The sequence below is a fragment of the Pantherophis guttatus genome, chromosome 4 (genome assembly GCF_059756535.1).
Source record: "Pantherophis guttatus breed Tessera chromosome 4, ASM5975653v1, whole genome shotgun sequence".
NCBI lineage: Eukaryota > Metazoa > Chordata > Lepidosauria > Squamata > Colubridae > Pantherophis > Pantherophis guttatus.
Genome location: NC_142066.1, coordinates 21,991,886 through 22,002,223, shown reverse-complemented (window position 1 = coordinate 22,002,223; position 10,338 = coordinate 21,991,886). Strand labels below are relative to the sequence as shown.

Below are 10,338 nucleotides of genomic sequence, written 5' to 3'. Positions count from 1 at the left end.
GACTGAATCCCACCACTGATGGGAATGGACTGTGAGGAATCTATTATCACAAAATAATGAGTGAAAGAATCTTAATGTTTGGGACATACATATACATGTAGAATTAGATTTTCATACAAGTGGTTCTTCATTGCAACTTCATAATCCATCAGTCCAATAAAGTATCTTATCTACTCAAATAAAGTCTCTGACTTCCAGTGAGAACACCAGGTGTCTGAGAAAGAGCGGGAACCTCCGAAATCGAATCTCTTCATCACGATTTTTCATAGAATTTTAAACTAGGGCCAGGATGCTTCAGTAATAATGGAAGCATTATTGCTTTATATTCCTCTAAATATCATAAAACAGAATTCCTGTGATTTGAAAGAAGAAAATAAGGACCCTCTTTGAGGGAAATGGGTGGTTCAGATAAGTGAAAAACAAACAAACAAATTCAAAAAAGCTGTTTCAGATAGACTTCTTATACAACAGGATCTCACTTTAATGGAGAACATGGCCCTTTAACTCCTACAAGAGCAGTCTAAGCTGACTCTCTCATTTTCAGTGTAACTTATTTGAGGGGAAAAAAGTACTTTTTTTAAAAAAATGGGCTTTTGGAAGGACAGTTACATCCTTGATGTATCATAGGTGTAGCTGACGATTTTCTGAAATAAAGAACAACCCACAAACACATATTCATTTCTAAGTAATAGGTAGCCTATATCTACAGGTAGTTCTTGACTTATGACCACAATGGAGCAAAAAATATCCATTGGTAAGCGAGACAGCTAAGTGAATTTTTCCCTGTTTTAAGAGCTTTCTTGCCACAGTGGTTAAATGAATCACTGCAGTTGTTAAGTTAGTAACACAGTTGTTAAGCGAATCTCACTTCCCCATTGACTTTGCTTGTCAGAAGTTTACAATAGGGGAATCACATGACCCTGGGACTTTGCAACCATCATAACCATGAGTCCATTGCCAAGCTTCTGAATTTTGACCACATGACCATCAGGATGCTGCAATGGTTGTAAGTGTGAAAAATGTTCACGAGTCACTTTTTTCAGTGCTGTTGTAACTTTGATCGGTCACTTAATGGACTGTTTTAAGTCAAGGAATACCTGTATGAGCTGTGTTAATGTTAATTTCTGTACAATTTATTATCTTCAGAATGTTGATTAAAAGGAGGTGGGAGAATCAATGTATTGTCAACTCGCAAAGCATTCCTGGCCTGCTCTCGAGTTGCCATAGGTAAGGGGAATGGGAAAACGGTGAGGCAGCATGGCAGCCAAAAATAAAAGTACATTCCAGACATATCTCTCTCAAGGCTGTCTCCCAGGGTTATCCATAGCGGCCAAGGGGGAGTGATCTCTACAACCTATGAAATTCTCCATTAGCGAATGTTACTGATGACACAGCCTAGTGGGGATGGGGGGGGTGAAAACAGGGTCAAGATTGGGTCGTAAATTACATGGGGTCAGAATTGGCTTCACTTGGAATGTGCTGACATGAAGCTACTAATAAATGACTGGATTTCTTTTGAAGCTTGGCTTGAGGCTCATGGTTTAATTAGGGCATCCCTCAGAACCCTTATATGTACTGTATCATACAACTTTTCTCAATAAGGTCCTGGGAATAGAGATTCTTACCATGGAGACTAAGGGCTCAGCTCTGATTTATTGTATATGTTGGGAGAAATATCCATCTGGTTCAGTTCCAAGCTGGCAGAAAGACACTGGAAACATAGAAGCTAATTGGAAAGATATGAGTTGTATTATGTTGGGGTGTGTGTGCACTGAGAGAGCTCAACCAATCTCATTCTACGTATGCTGTGCACTGACAATAAAGATTTGAATTTGAAGATGGTTTAATGAAGCAGAAACACATAGGTTCTAGGTAGCTGACCACATGGAGGTGAGGGTGAGGGATATTTATACTCTCTCTTGGGCTTTGCACTTGAACTTCCTGTTCCTGTGCAAGAACATGTATTCTATTGATTGTTGTCAGACTCCCATGGGACCAGGTACAAATCCTAGGAATTTGTCTGAGCTAAGTTTGGTTGAAGTTTGCTGGGGGCAATGCAATGTCCTTAGGCGATTGTACAATGTAGTGAGCTCTCTGTCTTAGTGGATTAATCCTATTATGTCCCAAAGGGTCATGTCTTAATCCCTTCATCCTGGAGCTGAAGGTCTTTTCTTTTATAGATAGGTTGGCCCAATCTTTCTCAATGGGCACAAAATATCTGCTGGAGGGGAGGGAGTTGGGGCTCTAAGTTTTTGTCTTCCTTAAGATTTTCCTTTCTCTTTTAGGAAAAATATTTCATCCTGCTTTTTTTTTAAAAAAAAAAATCCCTCAAAATATTTCATTCTCCTCGGAGTGGGGGTTGCTGCTAACTTTCTACATATGTATTGGGCAGAAAGATATCATTCTATGATTAATCTATGATTTTTTTTCCCCACTGGGAGTACTGCAAATGCTAATTATTCAAGAATTTTGCACCACTTCTCAGTTTCAGATCTTCAGTGACTTTGGTGGCAGCTTTTCCAGTCAGCCCTACATTGTCCACTGAGATGTTTTCACCCACTTAGTGAAATTGGCAGCAAAATTATACAGTATCTGGGAGGACAGACATGTTACGTTACATTGCTCTCCTTATTTGAGTACTTGAAATAAATTTGTGGATTTCATAAACTAATAGCTATTCATTTAGAGAATCCCCAACCATCATTGCAGTTCTGTTGCTCCGTAATTAAACCTCCTGAAGTAGTTTAAGATGGCAAAATGAAAAATAAAATAACAGGCTTTCTCCTTTGAACAACGAATCATAAAAGCTAAAAGCTTCTTTCCTTCTGAAGAAAAATCTCACAAACATTTGACATTATTTGACTGAAAAAATGTGATGGAAAACATATATGACAACAACATACAAGAGAACATTTTGTATATGTTGACAAAAGAAAGATTGAGGAGAAAGACTTTTTTTTTCTTTCTGTAGTTATTTTTTTAAACTCTCAAAAAGTGAGAAAATAATCGACATACATTGTTGGTGGCTAACCAAACCAAAAAAAAAAAAAAAAAAAAAAACTTGTTAAATAAAATAGAGAAAAGACTAATAAGTTATCCTTATAATATTAGTTAGAATTATTTCAGTCCCTCAGATTATGATTTAAACTAGGTCATATAGAAACATATTGCCTCCTCTTTAAAGCATTAAGTATTTTAAACAATACATAAGAGACCCATATCCTGCATTTATTCCTTGGTATAAAGAGATTAATTTTATTATCATTAACATAAGATTAGCCTCTCTGATGAACCCCAGATTTGATACAGCTAAAATTCTTCAGAAAATGACAAAATTCTTTACTTTAGGAATATACTTTAAAAATCACATTTAAATCTTTGAGTATTATAATTATTTCCAACATAGTATTAACTTATGCTGTGATTTAAAATTGAAATAAAGCAATTGCTGGACACAGATACATCTTATGAATGAGGGAAATCTCAAATTGCATATAATGTACACCCACCACCCACAAATATCTTTATCCAAACTTCTTAAAACACCCTTTAAGAAGTCCAATAGACATAAAATATCCCCTTCCCCAAATTAATTTCCTTCTCAAGTAATATGAAATATATTTTAGATTTCTTTTTTTTAACTTTATCATTTTTATTTTTATTATATAAAATACAAAGAAGAAAACAAAATAGAATATTAAGGGAGAGAAAGGGAACGGGGAAAAGGGGGTGTGAGATACAAGGGGAAAGAGAAGGGAGCAGTAAGGCCAAAGGATTTAAAAGTATAAAATAAATTTTGTAAATAAAAATAGGGACAGCTCAGAAAGATTACTAGGTGCAAATAGAAATAGACATTATTTCCATTGCAAGGAAGATAAATCAGGAATGGTTAAATTGATTACTTTATTTAAAGTATGTTCTTATTTTGCTATCATTCTGGAATTTGTGTTTGTGAAGAGAAAAATGAAACTTTGATCTTGGTTTTGTTGATTAGAAACATTTGGTGTTATAGAAATGGCTAATTATGTAGTAATGTGTAAAAGCAACAAGTTGAGGTTGGAGTGTGTTTATCTTGTACTGTGCTAGGAAGAGTTGGAAGATTTCTTAAACCCAATTTCCCCAAATTGGATAGTCTAATTCTTTGTTCCACACGTGCATACAAACTGAGCTTAACTTTAATCCTGTTTTTTACATTCCTTATAAAATTGAACAGTTGATTTCACTTCAAAGGCTCCGCTTTTAAGAATTACAAGTGCTTCTGAACTTCAAAAAGAATCCTGGAACATATAATGCATGAATTTTAACCTAGACACTTAATGTATGTTTTTTTTTTATTGAAAAAGTTTTTCAAATACAATTTTTCCCCCTTTTTTCTCCCCCCTCCTCCCTAACCCCCCCTCACCACCCCTCCCCCTGTGACTTCTTCAAAGTAAAACCCAAATTCATAACAGATTATATAATACTTTACCATCCCCTTGCTCCATCCCCCAAATACTGACCCTTTCTTTCTAATAATATTATTATATCCCCCTTTTACTATACATTTCAAAATAACATTCTACTATAACATTGTATAATAACTTCTGGTTTAGCATAGTAATATTATTATAACTCCCAATTTAGCAATAATCTGTCCTTTTTCTCCTCCCCCATACATATATCTCTTAAATCAAACCTTTTATGTATATTAATATAACATTTCAAAACAACCTTCCACTTTAAGACTATATAATAATATAACATTTCAAAGCAGCCTTCCACTATAAAGCTATATAATAAATCCTAATTTAACATTTATTCAACTCATAGTCTATCCATTTCCTCCACTCCCATAAGTATATCTCTTAAACATCCCTTTTCTTAAACTAAACAAGCAATAAACTAGCCTGTCTCCACCCACTTTCCTACAAAATTACCATACATAACAATTCTTAATATCTTTATTCTTCTGCCCACCCTACTAAAAAAATATTCCCTTATATAGATAAAATCAATGACTTTAAACTTGTAATCCATATAATGTCTTCTATAATGTCTTTCAACTGGATTGTTAACTCCATCACCCATATTAGGGTAACATCACATCCTAATCCCAACAGTATGTTCGGAATCCTCAGTTATCATCTGCCCCCATCAATAATAAATACCTTCATGTATATATATATATATATAAAAAAAGAAAACAACCACCCGAGTGACATTATAATTGTATTCCATATAGTATCTGTAGTAGTGGCTTTCTTCAAGATTATTAATTCCAACCATCATAATGGGGTAACAACCAGATCCTCTGCGTGCCCCAACGTAGCTCTCTTGCCATGTAACTCAGCATAAACGTAATACATTTATCAAAGAATCCAAAATAGATAATTGCAATCCAACAGTTTAAAGCCCCTTTCACATCCCAAAAATACGGCACTGCAGAGGTCTGTCACGCTCCTCAAGATAATATAAACCAATACTTCGCCTCAACTGTCTTTTCATATATTCAATCATCTTTTAGATAACTGGCAACGCTGTTGCCTAGTTTAAAATTTTTTGTTTTTATGAGACCTATTTCTTTTTTTCTTGACTTTTTGTGGGTTTGATCTCTTAAGAATTACAAGTGCTTCTGAACTTCAAAAAGAATCCTGGAACATATAATGCATGAATTTTAACCTAGACACTTAATGTATGTTTTTGATATTGAATTATAATTATGAAAATTGCACCAATATATTTAAGCATATTGACTTGACGTAGTGTGATATACAATATTTTGGAAAAAAAAAAAGTAAACCCAATGTCTCCTGCAGCTTGCCCAAATTTATGTTTGTTGCATAGATGGCACTATTTAACCACCTCATCCTCTCCCATTCCCTTCTCCTTTTGCCTTCTATCTTTCCCATCATCAGGATATTTTCCAATAAGTCTTCTCTCTTCTCATTTGATGGCCAAAGTGTTTGAGCTTCAGCTTCAGTATCTATCCTTCCAAAGAATATTTAGGTTGATTCCCTTCAGGATTGATGGATTTGATCTCCTTGCAGTCCAAGTGAAGAGTCTTCTCCAACAACAATTCAAAAGCATCAATTCTTTAGCACTCATCCTTCCTTATGGTCCAACTCTCCCAGGTATAAATTATTACTGGAAAAAACCCCATAGCTTTGACAATATGGACCTTGGTTGTAAAGGTGATGTCTCTGCTTTTTAATATAACTTTAGCAATGACACACATAATTATTCAAAATGTCTGCATCGTTGGTCTAGAGAAACAATTGCATTCAAAGTACTTTATTTCACTGGAGGAAAATAGCAGAGTAAGATTTTCAAATTAAATCCATGAATTAAAATAAGATTGGTGACATTTTGGTGAAGATTTAAAGGAAGAGGCTTTGAGTCAAAAGAGATGAATTCAACAAGATAAGAATGTTTATGATTTTTCTTCAAATTTCCTTCTTTTCAACACCTTGATCACAGCTCTGTGGATATCCTTATTCCGCAAAGTGTAAATGATGGGGTTAAGCAGGGGAGTGACCACAATATACAAAATTGCAACCTTTTTGTTCTTATCAGGAGATGAACTTGAATGGGGGGTTATATATATATAGATGATGGTACCATAGAATAAGGTGACCACAACAAGGTGGGAGCCACAGGTGGAGAAAACCTTATAATGTCCTGCAACTGACTGCATTTGAAAAATTGAATGCAGGATGCAACAATAGGAACACAAGATAACTGAAAAGGGAACCAGAACTACAACTACTGATAGACTATTAAGTATGCCTCTGGTGAGGTTTACATCATCACATGCAAGATCTATCAAAAAACGCAGCTCGCAGTTAAAGTGGTTAATGTGATTGGGACCACAGAAGGAATGACCAAAGATTAAAACAATATTGACCATTGAGAAGACAGCACCTAGGATCCAGCAGGAGATGGCAAGCAGATGTTGGTGCTTTCTGTTCATGGCAGAGGCATATCTCAAGGGGTTGCAGATGGCTAAATAGCGATCATAAGCCATGATACCCAACAGCAAACATTCAGTAGTACCAAAGCTCAGACCAGTGCCACCCTGTAAAATGCAACCTATTGAGGAAACCACTCCTTTTCCAACCAAGAGGTGTACTAAAGCCAGAGGCAAAGAGCTAGTGACATACGCTATGTCCAACATTGCAAGATGGCTGAGAAAGAAGTACATAGGTGTGTTCAGTTTAGCATCCATGTGCACCAATATGATGATCAAGAGGTTACCCAAAACTGTGAGCAAGTACATTATTAGGAAGACCACAAATAGCGCAATGCGTTGATTTTGATGAGAGGTAAGTCCCAAGAGGATGAACCCTATTTCTGAAGTGAAGTTCTCAGCACGCATCTTGGCATTCTGCCTACAGAACAGAGATAACGTTGGACAATGAGTTTAAATGTAAAACACGGATAGGGAAGAGGAATTGAAATCTGTACATCCACTATAACATAGCTAAGCATTGCAATGCATCTCTCTGGATTCTACCTTTTGAGTAGTACAGAACAGTACCAAAGACATTGTGAACAGATTATCACAATGTGTTGCATTTCCCACATAACAAATCAACTCCTATCTTGGATTGTTGTTATTAAACTTAGATGTTGAAATGATTCATACACAGTTTACCCTGTTGACAGAAATGAATGCATTGATAGAATCTGGAGGACTATAGACCATATTTACCAAGAGTGACAAATATAAAATGGCAGGAGAGTAAGAAGTGATATGACACACTGCTTTCCTTTGTCTCTAATCTCCACAGAATGAATATATGTCATTAAGTAGCTTTGGAAAAAGTCCTTTGTCCATTGGGAAAGAATGCAGTCAGGATCCTCTTCATTCAAATACCAATAACGTAGAAACCTATAAACGTCTGACCCATATCAATCATTTCAATGTTCTCAATATCTTTTGAACAGCCCCTTACATTATTAACTAACTAGATTGTTATTTTTGCATTTCTTAGATTGTCTTATGATCCTACAGGGATCATAAACTGTAAGATCTATTCTATCGGTAACCACAGTTCTTGCTTTCTGAAGGCTTTTGGGCTGCTATACATGAGATGTAGATTCCTAGTAACCTAATAGGAATGGGGCCAGAGTTGGACTGGGAAGTTGAAGAGACATCCTAGAAAAAGAAAAAAAGGAGAGAGACAGATTGTCTTTGATTGCCAAGAAAATGGCATCAGTTAAATACACAGGAGCTGAAGTCACCTTGAAACATACTTTACCTTAATTAAGCATTTATTCAGGACCTGAAGAGAAGTGGGAACATGTTATCTTCCTTCTTTAATATAAGGGGAGCTTTTATCAATGAGAGGCCCACTTAATGGAAATTACTCTACTCCCCTTGGTCCTCTTCAGTAAATCAGTATAAATGTTTTGCTTCATCTTTAAATCTCCTAATTAATGTTATGATATATAAAGAAAATTCATCTTCACCTCATCAATTTGTGCTAAAGTTTTACATTGACATGAGTTGGTTTTCAACTAAGTATGGTTTATTAAGAGTTTGGGAATTCAGTAAATTAGAGGAGAATACAGATATGGATAGATGTTGGGCTTCTGATACATGACAATTTAGAATGATTGTTCTGGTAATGTGGACTAAATAGGGGGGAAATATATGTTTGTTACTAAATGTTCAGTCACACTAAGATGATTTTTCAATTTTCATGAGAGGTCCTTCAGGAGAAAATTCTCCATGATTGTCAGGTAAGAGCAACCAGAACAACTTGGTAAGAGTCTCAAACAGAAATTCTATTGCTACACAATCACGGTACAAGAATCTCACCACAATGACTGCATTCCCTTGGGAACGACAAACTAAGTCTAAATTTTATTTTATTTTTATTTATTTTATTTCAAATTTATATACTGCATCTTCTCTCGAAAGACTCAGGGTGGTATACAGCCAGATCAAAACATACAATACAAACATTAAAAAACAATTAAAAGGATATATATTTATTTGGTTCCAATTTAAGATAACAAACCAATTAAAAATTAAAAATATGTTAAAAAATATGTTAAGCCAGCCCGGCTTGCTGGAAAAAGAAGGTTTTAAGGGCACAGCGGAAGGCACCGAGGTCTTGGATTCTCCTTATCTCTGGGGGCAGCTGATTCCAGAGGGTAGGTGCCCCCACAGAGAAGGCCCTCCCCCTGGGGGAAACCAGCCTACATTGTTTGGCTGATGGCACCCCAAGGAGGCCCTCTTTGTGGGAGCGCACAGGTCGGTGGGAGTCATAGCAGCAGGCGGTCTCGAAGATAACTAGGTCCTATGCCATGGACCCGTTATAAAGGTGGTAACCAACACCTTGAAGCGCACCCGGAAGACCACTGGGTGCCAGTGCAGTGCAGTGCATCTAAATGACTTAGATGAGGGAACAGAAGGGGAAGTCATCAAATTTGCAGATGACACTAAACTGGCAGGAATAGCCAACACTCCAGAAGACAAGCTCAAAGTCCAAAAAGATCTTGACAGACTTAAACAATAGGCCCTATCCAACAAAATGAATTTCAATGTTGGGAAAAGCAAAGTTTTACATTTAGGCAGAAAAAATCAAAGGCACAAATACAGATTAGGTGACGCCTGGCCCAAAACAGTAACTCTCAGAGGGACCTTTGAGTCTTAGTGGATGATCACTTGAATATGGGCCAGCAGTGTGAAATAGCAACCAAAAAAGCTAATAAAATCCTAGGTTGTATAAACAGAGGCGTAGAATTAAGATGATGTCAAATATAAGTCGTACTTTATAAAACCCTAGTAAGGCCACACATGGAATACGGCAACCAATTTTGTTCACCATAATGCAAAAAAGATGTTGAGACTTCGGAAAAAGTTGAGAAAAGAGCAACTAAGATGATCAAAGGCCTGGAGTCTAAAACTTATTTATTTATTTATTTATTTATTTATTTATTTATTTATTTATTTATTTATTTATTTATTCATTCATTCATTCATTCATTCATTCATTCATTCATTCATTTATTATTTGTATTTCTCTACCGCCCAACTCTCCAATGACTCTGGGTGGCTTACAACAAAGACAGTATGAACAATATACAATAAGAGACATTAAAAACCCATACACATCGCTCATGGCCGGATTTCACAAGATCGCAATGGTGAGATCAACGGCCCCAAGCCTGCCGGAAAAGCCAGGTTTTCACCATTTTCCAGAAGGCCAGTAGGGTGGGAGTGGTCCTGGCCTCAGGAGGTAGCTGATTCCAGAGAGCCGGGGCAGCCACAGAGAAGGCCCTCCCCCATGGACCCGCCAGGCGACATTGTTTAGCTGACGGGACCTGGAGGAGGCCAACTCTGTGGGA

The 10,338-nt window shown here is 36.4% G+C and overlaps 1 protein-coding gene across 1 annotated transcript; it reads right to left on the bottom strand.

Annotated features, from left to right (window-relative positions):
* Positions 1–6,409: 6,409 nt before the first annotated feature.
* Positions 6,410–7,354, bottom strand: LOC117662209 (olfactory receptor 5P76-like). The gene has a single exon (XM_034411524.1). The coding sequence runs from the start codon at positions 7,352–7,354 to the stop codon at positions 6,410–6,412; it is 945 nt and encodes a 314-aa protein (XP_034267415.1).
* Positions 7,355–10,338: the final 2,984 nt, after the last annotated feature.

Excerpts from the sequence above, each read along its gene's own strand:
- LOC117662209 (XM_034411524.1), bottom strand. The coding sequence starts at position 7,354 with ATGCGTGCTGAGAACTTCACTTCAGAAATAGGGTTCATCCTCTTGGGA.